Source organism: Drosophila takahashii, chromosome X (genome assembly GCF_030179915.1).
Source record: "Drosophila takahashii strain IR98-3 E-12201 chromosome X, DtakHiC1v2, whole genome shotgun sequence".
NCBI classification, from domain to species: domain Eukaryota; kingdom Metazoa; phylum Arthropoda; class Insecta; order Diptera; family Drosophilidae; genus Drosophila; species Drosophila takahashii.
The window spans coordinates 21,961,763-21,979,848 of record NC_091683.1 but is presented as its reverse complement, the minus strand read 5'-3'; the positions used below and the strand labels follow the sequence as shown (position 1 = coordinate 21,979,848).

Sequence of the window (18,086 nt, the reverse complement as noted above, 5' to 3'; positions counted from 1 at the left end):
TAGTGCTGTTGTTTTTCCGTAGATCCGTCCGTTCTTTTATCTATTTGTTTATTAGGTATGCATGTATTGTTTATTCATGCTTTGTTTTATTTGAATTTCGTTTCCACCCCACCAGCCTGGAGTACTTGGTGTGGTTTGGGGGGTGGGGAGGGGGCGGTGAGGTGTGTGCTGTGCTTTCATTTGATTTTCCAAGCTGGCGCTTTCAGTTTTCATTTCTTTGTCAAACACGTTACGCAAATATTGTTCCAGTTCCCACGGCGACGGGCGTGCAAACATCTGGCGCTTTACCGTTACCTGACCGGCGGAACGGACGGCATGGGACGTGGGGAACGGGAACGCAAACGGAAACGGAAGTGGGGCCGGTTTACGCAGAACTGCAGACTGTGACTGTCACTGTGCCTATGTCACTTGTTTATACAAAGTCCACGCTCGCTCTGAATATTCGCACTCGCTTCTTCCCACTGCCCAAAAATTAAAAACAATGTACATACGACTGTCATCAGGTTTGAAAAACCCAGACTGTGTGCCATCCATCGAATTCAAGAGCTTATTTTTTGTAGTGCTATTTAAGGGAGACTCACCCTTTAAATCTGATCGATTTTGGTGTGCAAAAAAATGAATCTGGAAACTAAAAAAGAGTATTATAAGTTTAAGGCGTTGTCAAAAGATTACTCATACGCCACGTATGTCAGTAGAAAATTTTTCGAAACAAATGGTCTCTTTTCTAACCTTGAGAAATTTTAAATTTAGTTGGGAGTGCAAAAAAATAAATTAAATTACAATAAATGTTTGATCGAAACATTGTGAATTGAGTTGGGAGAGCAAGAAAATAACTTAGATTAAAATAAATGTTTGATCGAAGGCAACAGTGCGTATGCGTGATAAACTTTATTTTTGTTAAATTTCATTTTAAGTTAATGGGTTATCTAAAAATAACAAAATGTTAAATATTTTCCTACTTTTAAGGTACAAAAATATGCCTTAAAATAACACAGCTAGGTCCTAAAAAACCTGTGCAAGAGAATCCTTAAAAAATAATTCGCTTGTGCCCTCTTTGGACCAGTAAACTTTTAGTCTTCAAGACATCATATACTTTTCTGAGTGCACTTAAACTCAACCTTAAGCTGAGCTAAGGTCGTACTAAAGTCAATTCGGTCATTTTAAATCCCAGCCTTGACTTTACCGATTTCCATCGATTTACCGAAGGATTTCCAATTTTCCTAATTTTGGGAGTTAGGAGTTAGCCATAGGCAGATGCCCTCGAAATGCACTCCATGCGCGGCCAGTCTTGTCCCGCTGGACTTTTCCCGCTTTTCCACTGTCTGTCTCTTTTCCCACAGCGCGGTTTTTCGGCACGTTCCACGTTTCCCTCCTCGCCTCTACTTTCCCTTCCTTTCGTTTCGTTTCCGGAGTGCGCAGAAATGCCCAATGGCATTCGTTTCGCGCTCCATTCCCCCGTTCCACGGCCTCCGTTCCCCTCCTATAAATTATTCCAACGCTCCGAATTAAGCGAACGTCATCGCCTTTTGATGGGCTCCTCGTTTATTTTTTTCCATACCACGTACTCATAGATTCTAAGAGCATATTGACTTTTGTGCAAAATTTAGCTCAAAACTTACAGTTTCTTTGGAATCTCAGCTCTTGGTATCATTAAATTAAAAAGTTTAAACAGTCGTATGTAGCATGAAAAAGAATCGCAAATACTTAAATATTAATATTCCACAAATACATTTTCTGTTAACGGGAATTCTTCAGCTAAATATATATACTCTTAGTCTCAAAAAAATTAACCTCAGTGAATTCTTTCAAATTTATATACAACAAAAGAATGTTCGAATGCCTCGATTATCAAATATACTTTACTTGGCTAAATAAGTACGACAAAGATGGAGATATCCAAGCAGCAAAGCTACTGCCTGAGATTACGCCATCTAGCGGATATTACATTATTAGCTACAAAACTAAATTTGATTGAATATTGAATTTTTTAAAATTAATTAGTTAATCTAGAATATTTTATTGATCCTTAAAATTGTAAAATTTGAACAAGTTAATACCGGGGTATTTCGTAGTCGCTATAATGTGTGTTTTTATTTTTGTTTCTTTTCCATTTTTTCTCCTCATTTTGTGTGTGTGTGTGTTTGCCCGACCCCCTGGACATTCAACAATTTGATTTTTTACACCCACTTCGGCCCCCCGTGTTGTCCATTGATTTTACACGCTGTGAATAAATAATGAATGACCATGATGTGGTAAATTGAATATGGCGTGAAATTAGCTTAAGTAAATGGAATTAAGTGGATTTCACAGCCGACTGAGTGTCGCACCCCGGCATCCAGAAAACAAAAAGCAAAATAAAATATAAAAAAAACAGAGGCAAGAGGGAAACAGAGGAATATGTTGAATAGACAGCGGAGACAGTGATTTAGTGGCCTATAAACGGCAACTTCCCTGACCCAAAAACCCCAACCGATTTAAAAAAAATGAAGGCAAATCCCCGATGGAAGTCGCAAAAGTTTTCGGCATGAGTATATCGTGTCAGTTGTCGTGTCATGTCATGACCTCCTCACCTCCTGGAACATTTTATGGCCGCTCCGGAAACGAGAAACGAGAAAGGAGAAAACTGGGCAGACGGGGGGTGTATCTTAAAATCCGCTCAGGCAAATCGCATCGTATTAACCTTCAACGTTTTCATTTTGAACATTTTCAGTGACAGGAATTCAATTCCCACCCCTTCACGAACACGAACACGAATACGAATACGAACTCTCCGCCGCGCCACTTGATCCCCATTTGATTTGTCAAATGCCCCAGACATCAGAGACGTTGGTATGCCAGGGCAAAAAAGGCACACACGCAAGTTGGAGTGAGGCGAAAAAAGGCAAAAGGGTTCCCACAACGGCCTCACGAGCAAAGACACTTGTAGCAGACGGATTCTGGATCCTGGATGGATAAATTCTGGGTGGAACTCTGGATACCCTGATCCCCGAAAAAAACCCCTTTTGAATGGGCAAGCATTACTCATTACTTATTATTTATTATCCACTATCCACTATCCATTATCGGGAAATATACAATTTAAAAATAATTGAGGAGAATTTGCCTCTAAATTTTTCGATTCTCATTTGATGAATAAATATACTATTTAAAATTTTTTTTTTAATTTACAATAAAATCTGGCACTAAACAAATGTTTGTACTAAACAATATGAAGCCAAACTCTTTCGTATACCGGATCCAAGGACATTCCCCTTTCGTTATGGCCTAGAACAAGCAGCCCAACTTTAAGACCATCAAGCCAGTTGATCCGAATGGATGGAGCGCAGGATCCAAGGGACTTTGGGGATGCGGTGTATGGATGCCAACCATCTACGGATGGATCCCAATCCCTCTCCCCGTGCGCCGGCTATTCCAGCGGAGCTAAAATGACATTCACTGACACTGAGCACTCGTCGCCTGGGAGTCTTGCAATAAAAATAAAACGTTTCTCAAATAAGCGCTCGGGGAGTTTGCCACCGGAGCTCCGCGGAGGTGGAGCTGTCTTTTCCCTGCCAAAACAGCTAGCGTATCCTTTCTGCCGACGACTACACCTGTGTACATACAAACGTACGTAAATATAAATAAATAAATATAGCTATTAAGTCCTCTATTAAAATTTTTAAATTTTTTGTTCACTTATATAGGCCTTAAATATTTTTTTAATAAAAATAAATCATTATTCCGATGGAATAAGTTTATTCCACATTTTGATAGAAATTTTTAAACACAACAAAATTGCATTTATACTTTTCCTTAATTTTTTAAGATGTGAACGCCAGACACACATTTAAAGATTTGCAGTTCTTGTTGAACTCTTAAAAAAAAAGGGAATTTTGTTTAACATAATTTTCACTGCAATCTTGGTCAGTAATTAGGCGGGTTAAAGAGTTCGTCTCTACAAACTTGCCACCCCCCCTTAACCAAAAAACTGCATGTGTGAAAATATGTATGAAATAAAGGAAGAGGGGGGAGGTGGCTGTTTTCCCAAGGAAGGGGATCGGTCCGCTTAAAATGCTAATTATTAAAACAATTTTCAGCTGATGGCGGGTGCAGGATTTGGCCGGTCTCGTTGCTATGCATGCGCTTTTCCGCTTTTAACAAGTTTCTTTAGCTAATTTGTCAAACACTTTGCATAATTTGGGCTCCGACCCCCCGAACCCCTGTCCGCCCTCTGCCGCACACTCTTTGCAGGGGATAACGATGTGGCATAAGGAGCCTGACAGCCCGACAGCCCAACAGCCCGAGATCCTGCGAGCTTTTCCCAGACAGCAGCGTCTTGTGTTTGTTAATTAATAATTTCCACAGCGCAATTTGCAGCTTGGCTCGAACCATGTCGGACACCTTTTTCCTCAACACTTTTCCATTGCCAAACAAATTTAATATTATGGCCATTAAGTAACATGAGCAGAATAAAACGATTTATGTTTTAAAACTCTGTGTTCCCCTCTTTGCGAAATTAAGAGGAGGTGTAAAACTTGAACGATTATTAAATATATAATATGATATATATATATTATAAGTAAATATTATATATTATTAAATTAAAAATATAATATTAGTGAAAAAGAAACCAATTTGAATTTAGTTTAGTTCTCTGCTTAATTTTTGATATTTATTATTGTGATTCAAATACATAGCTCACTATCTTCGAAACAAATGAAAGAAATTCCTTAAAGGATCCTACGTTTGCAATTAAATTAAGCATTCACCTGGAATAGCTCAACCTGTCAACTGAACCCAAGTAATTCTGTAACATACAATTTTACCCATGGCCGCAAATTCCTAAATAAAGCGTTGATTTTTCCACTACCCCCCAAAAAAAGAGAGTTACGCCTCAAGTATGCCGAGAAAAGCCCCCTTTTTAATGTGTGCAATGCGAGAACATTTTCCACTCATAAATTAGCGAGCGCGTGAACATTTATTTTGTTATTAAATTTAACAAGTGCCACCCCAACCCAGCCATTTTCCCCCCCCCCCCCCACACTCACACTCACACACACACACACAGTCTGTTATTAATTTGCAGTTGCCTTGTTGCCATCTTGGCTGAAAAGTTTTTGTCTTAAATTGTTCCCGCTCGTTTCGTTACATTTCGCACTTGAATACAAAGTTGCCACCCTGCGACCTTCTGCCGAGCCACGCCCCCCCGACACGCACCGCCCCCTGCCCCCCACCCCTCCGGAAGGGGTAATTGCCACTGTGTGTGTGTGTGTGTTTGGGGGGTGGAGAGGGTAGAAAGTAAGGTAGTCCCTTTGGCGTTATTAAGCAATTTACAAGATACTTAAACAAGAATTATGTGAAACATTTTCCAACAAAATGATTCGAGGAGCTGAATTTTAAAATAAACAAAACTGACTTCTGACAAGCCCCCTCCGCATTTTCCGTGTGTGCTGTATGTTTGTCTGGTTAGGAGGTGAGAGGAAAATTAAAAATAAATGCCTGCGCTTTTCCCTCGACTTTAGAGTAAGCCGTTTTAAAAACACTTAATTAGTAAGGCTCACTCAAAACGAAAATACTTCAAGTACGCACGCCGGGATCAAATCGATATGAACATGGTTAATGGTATTTATATGGATATCGTTTTTCCATGCAGTACTGGTAAATTTGATATTAAATAATAGAATTTTGCCGATTTCTGTCTCTCGGAGGTCCTCTCACTTTAAAAAAAAAGCAAGAAGTGAAGCCTAAAAGTAATGCCTCTTTCTTGAGAAAATATTGTTATTCAACATGAAAACTATTTATTTTTTTACTTAAATCAAACTTAAAATAACTTTGTTAAAATTTCTGAATAAATATATCCACTGTGCGTCACAGAACTCCTCACATTTTGCAAAACCAGGATCAAAGGGATATCTGTTAAGAGTGCTTTACAACTTCCACTTGGCCGCAATGAATCAATTAAATTTCTCCAGGACCACAAGCTGCACTTGGAAATTTTTATTCATACCAGATGTGCATATCATGTGTGGTGAGCCATTAAAAAATGCGTGACAAAGGCTTAAAAATCCCCATAATCAAACTTCAGGCCAATCGAAAATTCAAAAGCCCGGATTCGCTTCGCGTTTTTCATGTTAAATGAAAGACGACCCCCTTTTTACGCCACCACTGCTTCTAGTTTTTTTGCCCGACTTTACAGCGACAATAAAGCAACAACTGCAGCAAGGTGAAGTGGCTGGAAGGACCAAACTGTTCCGTTAATCTTAGCTTTTAATTTAAAAACAAGAGTAACCATTTGAACTTGCTAACTAATACTCTTATTTAAAAAAAAACCTTTATAAGATTAGGATTTGCATGTCAAATTTTAACTCATTAGCTTTAAAAATATGGGCGCCACCTAGCGGCGATTTGAACAGTTAACTATGACTAATTCGCTTATAACTCCGTTAAGAAAAATTATAAAATGTTTTGGAGCTTAAAGTTTAAAAGGTTTCCGAATTTAAATTGAAAATATATTCCAAACTAGTGAAAAGAAAATGTGGAAAACAGATACGTCTTATATTTCGCATATGTCGTGTTGTCTGCCGGCCTAAAGTTGTCGCCGGTCGCCTGTCTCGCACTTTGGCAGCAAGAAGTGCAAATTCAATTTTCTGTCAATTCAGTCGCCCTTCTCTCTCTCTCTCTCGAATGGACTAAAAAGCAGGAGTTTGAGGCGAGGGAGGGCGGACTTAAGGTGCAGAATTTAATGCCAAGCTAAAGTCAAACAAAGCCTGCAACAGTTCCAGCTGCAAACTCTGAACTCTGCAGCCGGGCTCCATTTCCAGCTCCATAACTCACACGAAATCTGTAAGGACACACGCATCCTGCAGCAGGAGCACCCGGGCAGCGCATTAACATTAACCCGAAATGAACTCCGGATCCCGTCCCTCTAACTCTCATCCCTCTCAGCAGCTCCAAATCACGCGAAACATCTTTTGCCTGACTTAGCCGGCTGGATAAACATTATGCTTCAGGAGTAATTTTTGGAAGGGGAACAGCACTCAGAGAAATGTAACACTAAAATCTAGAAATATGTGTTATGTGTTTTTACCTTAATTTTTTACGTAAATGGCGAAACCGCCATTAATTTAAGAAAAATTTAAGAGAGAGAGCTAACTAGGAAAAATCACCATTATTTTATAATAAAAAATCGTTTTTCTAGATTTAAGAAAAGTTTTTAATAAAATTCTGCTTTTATGGTCTTCTTTTCTAGATTCAAGAAAGAAATTTCTGAAAATCTGAAAACGCTTTGTAAATTTAAGAACAAATTGTATTTTATGGCAATTTTCTTAAAAGTAGAAAAAAAATTTGTTTCAATGTTTCTGATTTTAAGATTTTGGCGGCTGGCGAAGGAAGTGGCTGCTGGGTGGATCTCGGCATAGACTTGACATGTTTGCTTATGCATAAAACGATGTCAGGCGGCGACGAGCGTGAAGCTTGCCACTCGAGGCAAGGCGGCGACCAACCAGGCTATCATCCGTGGCCCAGGCATCGGCATCCCCGAACATTTTTCGGGACTTTTAAAAGCCAGCAGCATCTGAAAGCCGCGAGCAGCCAGTTTATTGCATGTCGCCCCGTTGTTTGGCTTTCAATTTTTATTTTAGTTTTATTTATACATTATTTTTTTTACTGACGCCAGCGAAAGAGATAAGCGAGGCATCAGGCATGCCCTGCGATTGGGTGCCTTTTTGCTCGGCATCAGGCCCTAAATATGTTTAAGATGTAGCAAAGAAATGTTGAATATATTGCCCTTGGAAACACTAAAGTTTACAGTAATATGGGAGTTGGTAAAATGTTTCTTTTTTGTTGCTTTGCTTTGAACCAAATACTTATCTATGAGGATAACAGTAATTTTTCTGTTTTTTTCGTCGTAATTCCGTTCAAATAATTTAAAAAAAAATGTCAAAAATTAAAATTTTTAAGATTTAAACACGAATTTTTTGGGAATTTTATTACGAACTAAACGCGGTGTGTCATTTTATATTTGGGGTTTTTTTGAGGAAAATTAGGGTTAAGGTGTTTTCTATGTTTTTTTAGGTTGTAATTCCGTTGAATTAAATGACATAAGCTAACAATACACATAATTTTTCCAAAAATGTTAAAAAATATTTATTTCAGATTTTTGTAGCACTTTTCTATAACGATTTTGAAGTTTTTCAAAATTAAAGATTCTAGATTCAACAAAACTGTTGTTACAAGCTAGTTACATAGTTGTTAATATTTCATTTAAATTGCTATTTTGCATTGGGCTTACCAGGTGCACCTCTGTTTTGTTTCAATGGTCAGTGATCGGATCACAACGGCATTATCTGCCGACTGAAGCCCTTTTCAGAGCCAACCACTGGAAGTTAACTTGGCAAATTTCATTCAAGCTAGTGCTCGGCAATAACAACATAAAGCGAGAGAGCTTCAATTAAAATAAATGCAACACAAGCGTAAAAAGAGAAAAATATCAACGCAGTAGAGGGTAGGGGGAAAAAAGGGGGGTCTGCAGAAAAAAAAAACAAAAAGAGTATAGTGAAACAATAAACTTTGACTTGCTGACGGTGGCATTTGCGTGATGGTCCCCGGTTTCCATGTCCTTTACACCCCATATGTATATGCTATCCTATTCCGGCTCTGTGTCTATTTGCACCTGCATCACAGATCAAAGTGACAGCCCCCCCCCCCCTGCACTACACCCCTGGTCAAGTGCTGCACTTGTGTGCGTGGAGCCGTAATGAAAAAGCGCGACGTGAGTACTTTAAGAGGGGTGGCGGGTGAACACAGGGGGCCTCAAAGGGGGTACAAAAAGTGGGTAATATGGGTACAGAGGAGTGGGGGGGGGGGTGAAAACTGTCCTAAGAAGGCGGTTAAAGGGGGTGGGTAAAGACACCAAAAGGGGTCTATAACAGCGGAGTTAGACGAGTGTTTGCCCGCTGCTTGCCTTTCCCTTTATTTCCCACTTTTCGTTGCCACAATTTCATTTTCAATTTCAATTGCCCTACGTCCTACGTCCTGCATCCCTCTAACCATCATGTATGGTATAATATTTGTATTGCATCTCGCCAAGCGATGACCAAGAGTTGCCCCCCCTTTTACCGGCGCCCTTTGACCAATTGCATTGCCATTTGTTGGCTTTGTTTATTAAAGAGCAAAGTCGCTTACATTTATTTACCAAGCCATTCCAATCTAATTTGCGGCCAGCTTCTGTTGAAATGAACCGAGGGCCAAAATGTTTAGTTTGAACGTTTATTTTTTATTAAATATATGTAAGTATATTTTAAGGCAAAGCTTTAATCTTATTTTAATATTTTTTAAACCTCTAGAAATATGTGCCCATATTTAATAATATTTATTATATTTTAAAGCCAAGCCTTAATCCTATTTTAATATTTATTAAACCTCTAGAAATATGTACCCTCATTAAATAATAGTAATAAAAGCAGAGACTAACCCAACTATTGCTACATTTTCCTCGCTCAAATTGAGACTGCATATGCGGAATTCCGCAACTAATGATGACCATATCCCATGGCCCTCTAACCATTTTTCTTGCTATGCATTTCGTTGCCATTTTTACGTTTTTTTTTTATCTATCCCCGTCTGCTACGTTACGTTATTTTAACTTCGCCTTTGTTTTTTCATAAGAATTTTTTAATTTAACGCTCAATAAGCTTTTGCCGCGTTTCGTTTTGGTTCTATATTCTTGTTTTTCGTTTATTTTCCTTTGGTTTTTGGTCCTACTTGTTCTGGCTCTGATTTTGGGATACGCGTAATTTTTTGTTTTTTGCTGTCTAACGCAGCGAAGATGAGGCAGTCTTACTATATGTATATATATGTAGATTAGGGTGGTCCAAATTTGTAAGGAAATTTATAACTCATACGCACTGTTGCCCATGATCAAGAAATGATTTTATTCTAGGTGGTGTAGATTTTGACCAAACATTTGCTTTTTTTTTCTTAAACCAATTATTTTAACAAAATTTATAATTTAATAAATTTTAAAATGGGAGACTAAATACGAATTGTCACACGTGTCGTATGAGTAATTTTTAAGGAAACTTAAGACCGTTTCTTAAAATATCATTATTTAGTACATTTTTGGTCCTCCCTAATGTACATATATATGTTGTAAATGGGGAGGCCCACTACATTTAGTTGAATGTGCCACACACAGAGAGAAATAAGAACCACTTGGAATTTATCTTATCAATATTTAATTATTATTTTAGGAAAATACATAATCCTTGTAATTTTGGTTTAAAATGATACTTCAAACTGATATTCACAATATAAAAAACCCAAATTGATTATATTTTTCTCAGTGCTGTAAGAAATTCTGCGAGTAGATGGGGAATCCCAAAATCCAAATACTGAACGTGTACGCATCTGTCTGTGTGCAAGTGTAAGTGTGTGCGTGGCATTCGACCAAGATTGATGGGAATTTAAATTGAGCATTTCGTTATAAATATGCGCGCGTTTTACTGTGTTTTGCGGCAGGTCCTCCCAAAACTAACGCTTTTCACCCCACTTTCGCCGCCTGAAGGGAGTGGGGAAGGGGGTGGAAAATGGGGGGTAGGAGCCGCACTACGTGTGTGCATCCGCACTTAACTTGACAGCCAGCAAGTCAGCCAAGCGCTGTCGTCAGTCAGTTACATCCATCCCTTTTGGTCTACCAGGGTGCCTGCTTCTCCCAATAGAATAGGGCAATAGCTGCCCACCCTTGGCCAAAATCAAACTGCACAGTCCGAAACAAGTGCTCAAAATATTGCACAAAGCTACAAAAATTAATGTATTTAGTAAACGGTTTATTGTAAATTTAAAAAAAAAATATGAACCACAACAAAAAATATTAAATATAAATTTAATATATTTACTAGACATCAGATATTATACAAAAAATATTTTTTAAATTTTAACATTCGAGTATCAGCGATAGATAAGATACAATTATTGTTCAAAAATTAAAAATCTTATTTTGAATTTGAGATATTAATTTATATTTAATCAAAGTTCGCTTAGAAGACAGTTTTTAGAATATATAAATTATATAGAATATGTTTAATATATATAAATGTTTCTTAAAAAATAATAAATTCAGCATACATATATATTTTTCTGTACATCCACCTCTATCCGGATCTCCTGGGGAGTAGGTCGTGTGGGTATACTGCTGTCAAGAAGGGCGGAAATCGGGAGTTGTCCAGAAATAATGGGAGACGAGACATTGCCGCCGACATTTGTTCTATTGCTGACACACAAAAATTGTATTGGTCAGTCGGTGAAAGATCCTAACACCGCAATATGGAAACAAAAACTTAAAACTATAAACTTTTGGTTTTTATTGTATTATTTTCTACTCCTTTTTAATGTTTCAGAATTTCAAATTAGATTTAACTAATCGAACGACAATAACTAATAGACGCCATAGGATGGATAAAAAATTAATGTCAAATTAATGCGAAACATTTTGTAATTTGTAATTTAATAGAAATGATCTGAACATCGGCTGGCCGAAGTTAGCTTCCTTTCTTGTTTTTTATATAGTTAGGAACTAGGAACGAAAGCGAAAGGTAGGAAAAGCAATAATGTAAATCATGGATATCATCAATAGTTTTTTTTCAGAAAATCAAAACTGTCTTGCATTGTATATAAAAACAAATATATCTATCAATTATCTTTATACTAGTTTTCTTCCATTTTAATTATATTCTTCGAGCTGTATTTTTCGTATTATTCCCCTAAGTTGCCTATACTATGTGGCGAAGAGGAGAGGGGAACTAAAAGCTCAGCTAATTTTCTAATTTCGCAATGTAATGTGGGGGTGGCTGTGATGCGGATTTCGCAGGACATGGAGAGGCCAAGGATGCCAGAAATGCCAAGGATGTTGCTGTTGCTGTTATTGTTTTGACTTTACTCGCGCTAACCCCTTTTCAAATTCTTGCAGAGCGCATTAAAAATAATTATGCTTATGCTGCTGGAAAATCTGCTGACTTCCATACAAGTGCTCCCATGACCAAATGGGTAGCCCCACATCCGTTTAAAATGCTTAAATATATATACACACACATGTGTGTATAAATATAAAGGGGGAATATGGCGAAATGACCGCAAAGCGAAAGTACGAGTGGAGGGGTTAGGGAACTGGAGCCAAGCTGCAAAAATATTTTAACAACATTCTTAAGCTCAACCGAAACGAAAAGTTATGAAAAATTTTATGAAAATTCATCTAAGGCCGTTCGGGGGTCAGAGGTCAGCAAGTGGGCGTCACCACAGCCCAGTTTTCGCTCTCCTTTCTCGACTTCTTGCCACATTTTAATTGAAATAACTTTGATAATGTTGCCTCCAACCTCCAAAAAAGAAAAATACACTACAGCAAAGCAAATCTCTTAAATAGAGATGGAATACAAAGTTATCAAGAAGAAAATCATACAGGATATTAATCTTGTAGATAGTATAATTTAATTGATTTAGGAAATAATCTTAATTAGGGAAATAAACATTTCAACGCATTCAAATCATCATATCAGAGTTTGAGAAAAAATAATGCAACTGAACATTATATTTAATATTATTATTATTAATTAACCAGTTTAAAATCAATAAAACACTCCATATTTTGATAATTTATAGATTTGTTTTGCATAAAACACTGTTAAATCCCAATCTCGAACTTATATTATATCTAAGAACCAATTAAAAAACCTTTTCGATTAAAAAAAATCGTATATTTATTGAAACATTAATTACATTCAACTCGAGTTGCACTCATCGACCGTTGAATTGGCTGATAAAAAGGGTGACGGTTAACTAATCGAAGGCGGCTGCATTTAAAGCCACCCAATGAATCTATTTATTGATGGGAAAGCTGCGCCTCAAGACATTATAATAGCAATTTCATAATTTTAATAGTAATTGCATATGCATATATATCAGGACATTAATACGTGGCGACGAGGACACTACACACTAAACATAGTTGAGTTTGATGGCGAAGTCGACGTCCATCTTGACACCCGGCTTGCGCACGACGACGGATTGGTCATGTTGCAGCACCTCCAAAGGCTGGGTGACACCATTCACCGTGATGCTGGCGCTGCTGGGCACCTTCTCCAGACCGGCGAACACAATGCGCTCGATCCAGGCGTCTGTCTTGTACTTGGGCTTGCCCACAAAGCTGTTCTGCAGCTGGCCGTTGGCGAACTCGTAGTTCACATGGATGCGCTGACCCTGGCGGTAGGCGTAGGACTTCTCGTCGTCCAGATAAAGCGACCCTGCTGCCTTGCCCTCTCTGTCCAGGCAGATGATCAGTGTGTACGGATCGTGCAGCATCAAAGTAGAGGCGCGTCGCTGGCGCTCCTTCCGCGGAACAATGCTGCCGCCACGCTGCCAAACGGGAATCTGCAAGGATTAAGGTTAAAGTAACGCATCAAATTATAAATAAATAATCTCACTCACCTTGTTGTCATCCACTGGCACCGACACGTAGCCAGAACGCTCCTGGCGCTGATAGGTATCCACATCGTACCACCAGTCACCGTTCTTCTTGTCATCAATGACCGGGAAGTAGACGTCCACCTTGCTGACGCCCTGCTGCATGACGGGGCGCACCAGCAGGCGATCCTGCACGAGCAACTGGTTGTCCACGCCAAAGGCCTCCTTATCGAGCGGATAGTGGGCCAACAGGGGACGGATCACCGGGGCACCAGTCAACTCCAGTTCGTAAAAGGCAGTGTACCAGAGGGGCAGATAAGCATAACGCTTGAGCACCGCATTCTGGATCACCTGGCGGGTGCGTTCGGGGAATAGCCACGGCTCCCTCCGCTTGGTGTCGATGTGGGCATGGGCACGGAAGAAGGGCAGGAAGGCACCGGCTTGATACCAGCGCTCCAGCAGCTCGCTATCGGGATTGCCAAAGAAGCCGCCGACATCGGCGCCGCAGAAAGAGAAGCCCGCCACCGCTTCCGTGAGGCACATCTTAATGGAGTGCTGGAGATGCGACCAGTCGGCCATGTTGTCACCCGTCCAGATGGCCGCATAGCGCTGCGAGCCGGCAAAGTGAGAGCGTGTCAGGATGAAGGGACGCTGGTTGGGATCGCGCTGCTGCAGGCCGGCAAAGGAGCCCATCAGATGCATGTGACCGTACAGATTGTGCACATCGCGGTGCTCCCAGTTGCCGTAGTGTATCAGATCCTTGGGCGCCGTGATCTCGGGCCCATTGAACACCGACGGTTCGTTCATGTCGTTCCACAGCATCACGTCGGCGGTCACCGTTTGGAATTTGTCCAGTGCATACTGACTGGCATAGTAATCCCTGACCACGGGATTAAAGAAATCCGGATAACTGGCCGCTCCAGGCCAGCACCAACCCTCGTAGTCGTTGCCCTCGCGCGTCTTTATGTAGTAACCGCGATCCGTGCACTCCGAGTGGAAGAAGTAGCCATTGTCCCGCTTGATATGCGGATCGATAATCACCACTAGATGACGACCCAGCTCGGTGAGGTTCTTGATCATGGTCAGGGGCTGCGGGAACTTAAACTTGTCCCAGGTAAAGTAGCGCTTGCCATCGGTGTACTCGATATCCAGCCACATGGTGTCCATGGGGATGTTGAACTCGTCGAATTTCGCCGAAACGGCCGTCACATCCCGCTCGTCGTTGTAGTTCCAGCGACTCTGGTGGTAGGCCAAAGCAAACAACTGGGGCAACTCGTGAGTGCCCGTCAGATCTGCGTACTGCTTGAACGTATCCATGGGCTTGGGACCCAGCATGATGAAGGCGTCCACGATGCCCGACTCGGACATAAAGTGGGCCGCCGGCGGCGGAGTCTTGCGCGAACCGGATACAAAGTTAACCAGCGACGAGACCACATTCGTCTCCGCCGTCTGGATGTCCACCCAGGTTTCGGCGGCATTCTGCCAATAAACGCCAGCAGTGCGCTGCTGTCCATGGCCGTAGATCACCGGCACTGTGCCGTACAGGGCCATCTTGCTGTCTAGAATATACTCAAACACATCCAGATTGTACAGACGATAGGGATCCGTGCCCGAGGTGGACTTCAGCACGAAGCTATCGGCGTGCTCGGGAATGCCGAAGAGAACCTCGGCGGCGGGGAACGAGAAATCGAGGGCCACTGCCTCGGGGCCGTAGGGTTTGGAGTCGTGATGCGACTTGAAGTTCTCCTCCCAGGCGCCGGGATCATCGCCGATGTCATCGGCCGCCTTGGGCGCCTCCACGGCGGCATCCTGCTCCTGCTGCTGGTTATCGTTCTCCGCGGGCTCTGGGGCCTGACCCTGAGCCTTCTGACGCAGATGCTCGAAGTACAGCCAGTTCTTGGCATTTACCGAGACCACCAGGACGTCGCTTTCGTAGAAATCAACGCGGAAGGGATCGCCGTGGATGACGGCCTTGTTCTTCTCCGATGTCACCACGATCTGCCCATCGGTCTCACTCTGGATGCGAATGCGCTCCGATTGGGGCTGACCCTTGAGGGCGTGCTCAACGCGATATCGCGGCCGCAGTGGCTGCTTCTCATCGATCTGCAGGCGGAAGGTGCTGCCCGCCAGAGCCTCCAGCTTGAAGGCGAACTGGTGGCCGTTGTCCTTGTTCACCAGATCGGCGGTCAGGGAGTCCGCATAGGTGTTCAGGGTGCCCGGAACTAGGGCGTACTTGCTGCCGGCACTCTGGACCTTTCGGGAGCGTCTGGAAAATAGTAAATATGCTCATTAATTGGGAAAAATCCTAATGGGGATTGATAGTTAGGTATAAGTAGAGTCTAGATTATTGCGGATTTAGTCAAACAAATAAATATTTGAATTTATAGTGGCTTTTTATTGTGTTTCTTCAATATATGGAAAATATATGTAGATATAAAAAATCACAAAAGAAATCTAATTTGACTTATACAGTAAAATAAATTAAAATAAAGTAACGAATGTCTTTTTAAGGACATTAAGACCCATTTTTTTGGTCCTCACGTTAAATTTAAAGTTAACTTTAAGCCTAAGAAGCATTTGCAAATTTAGAGTTTAGAGAAAACGAGAAAACGGTCCTGAGAAAGTAGGTCTAAAAGAAATACTATTTTTTTACAAAATCTCCGACATTAGCTCATTTAATTCTACATGTTTTAAAGTGGGAAACAGTTATGAATTTTTGACATATGATTTAACAGATTTAATTGAAACTTAATTATAACTTCCGCACGGAACTCCTATCTCTATACCTACACAGAGAAAACAAGAGAGAACGCTATAGTCGGGTTGGTGTCCCGACTATCTAATACCCGTTACTCAGCTAAAGGGAGTGCGAACGCTGTGTCGGGTTGGTGTCCCGACTAATAATCGTAACTCAGCTAAAGGGAGTGCGAGGGAGATAGATATATGTTGACAATTTATAAAGCGTATAACTTTTTAATGAATGGTCCGATTTGAAAAATGTCTTCTACATTTCGATAGGTATAAATATACACAACAAAATTGCATTTATACTTCTCGGAAATCTTTAAAGATGTGGGCGCAGGACCCATTTTAAAATCGTTAGTGGGCGATTGTGGGCGTTAGAGGGGGCGTGGCGCTCGGCTAAAATAAACTTGCGCTGCGTAGGAAGCCAAAGAATATGTGTGGGAAATCTCAACCTTCTAGCTTTTGTAGTTTCTGAGATCTCAGCGTTCATACAGACGGACAGACGGACAGACGGACAGACGGACAGACGGACAGACGGACAGACGGACAGACGGACATGGCTAGATCGACTCGGCTAGTGACCCTGATCAAGAATATATATACTTTATGGGGTCGGAAACGCTTCCTTCTAGCTGTTACATACTTTTGCACGAATCTAGTATACCCTTTTACTCTACGAGTAACGGGTATAAAAACGGAACAAAATGGGATTTATATTGTTTCATATCAATTTTTACATAACAAAATGGTATGATTTCATATCAATATGGTAAAAAATCACATGTTCGGAAATATCATTTTGATATTAACACAGAACGGACCAAAATTAATATGAAAAAATATCCGATAGATGACTATATTTGCTCTTTTTTTCTCTGCATATTTATATATAAATCTATAAAATAAATAGTAGAAAAAGGTTTGATATATAGAAACTCTTATAGTAATAATTATAGATCTAGAATATGAATAACTACGAATGGGTACCTAAGGACATTACCCTTTCAGTACCATTTTAGGTACACACAATGTACCGAGCAGTAGAACTCACCGGCAGAAACTGCTCTGTTCGCAGGTCTTGAAGTTCCCGGGATCCACTCCATCGGCCAGGACGAAAAGCGTCCAGATGATGGCCACAGTGGCCAGAGCAAATCGCATGGCGCCTTCTCCTGATTCTGAGCTAAAATGAAATTTAATAGTTATGCACAATTTTTCTAATGTTTGTTTTTGCTGCTCTCCACGGCGTTGCCTACTAAACTAACTGTAAAGTTAATGTACACGTCAGTCGTGGCCCGAAAAACTACTGCCGAAAACTAACGAAGTGGCCATGGGAAAATGCCCTTTAAATGGATTTATACAGGGAAATTACCCTTTAATTAACCCCTGGCGGAAAGATTTAGCGTATATACAGTGGAAATTTCAGATGCTATCGATGTATTATGGCCTTCAACTGTTTTCTTTGGGAAAAGTTTGGATTTACGGTCGTAAAAATATGTCGCCGGTTATTAATGCACTTTGTGCTGATATTGCACTTTCGGTAGACTCGCAGACCCCATGTTTCGCCTTCCCACACTCTAGTTTTTTCGCCATGCCAAACCTTTTCTTTTTAAAACTGCTCGCTTCGGTTTAATATTGTGTTAAAATTTTTATTACAAATTTTTGCAGACACACGCAGTGTGACCGTTGCCGGGCTCCTAAGTTTTATACCGTCCAAACTCAAAGATGTACTTTTTAATACCATACTTAGCAAGGATTAGCACCTGACATATGGTTGGCGTCTTTAATAAACCACTGTTTTTAAATTTAAAATTAATAACAATTAATAAATTATGGCTTGATTTTTGAAGAGAGTTTTGCCGTCATTATTCCTCTTTCTCAATTTTAGCTGTTGCGAGTTTAAGCAGCCAAAA

General features: G+C 40.5%; 1 protein-coding gene and 1 long non-coding RNA gene across 2 annotated transcripts; one reads left to right on the top strand and one right to left on the bottom strand.

Annotated features, from left to right (window-relative positions):
- Positions 1-2,327: 2,327 nt before the first annotated feature.
- On the top strand, positions 2,328-2,979 carry LOC138913825 (uncharacterized). The gene is made up of 2 exons (XR_011419685.1): positions 2,328-2,376; positions 2,711-2,979. It is a non-coding gene; the product is annotated as an uncharacterized lncRNA (long non-coding RNA).
- A 9,824-nt stretch (positions 2,980-12,803) lies between these two features.
- GCS2alpha (glucosidase 2 subunit alpha) lies at positions 12,804-17,898 on the bottom strand. The gene is made up of 4 exons (XM_017153787.3): positions 17,774-17,898; positions 17,228-17,356; positions 13,456-15,697; positions 12,804-13,398 (listed from the first exon to the last, which is right to left on the bottom strand). The coding sequence occupies exons 2-4, from the start codon at positions 17,332-17,334 to the stop codon at positions 12,967-12,969; spliced, it is 2,781 nt and encodes a 926-aa protein (XP_017009276.2). The 5' UTR covers positions 17,335-17,356; positions 17,774-17,898; the 3' UTR covers positions 12,804-12,966.
- Between the last annotated feature and the right edge of the window lie 188 nt (positions 17,899-18,086).

What these genes read in the sequence shown, in the direction of transcription:
- GCS2alpha (XM_017153787.3), bottom strand. Translation starts at nt 17,334, where the DNA reads ATGCGATTTGCTCTGGCCACTGTGGCCATCATCTGGACGCTTTTCGTC. An exon ending in GAACAGAGCAGTTTCTGCCG is followed by an intron (nt 15,698 to 17,227) that starts GTGAGTTCTACT and finishes ACTATTTTCCAG; the next exon opens with ACGCTCCCGAAAGGTCCAGA. An exon ending in TGCCAGTGGATGACAACAAG is followed by an intron (nt 13,399 to 13,455) that starts GTGAGTGAGATT and finishes TAATCCTTGCAG; the next exon opens with ATTCCCGTTTGGCAGCGTGG.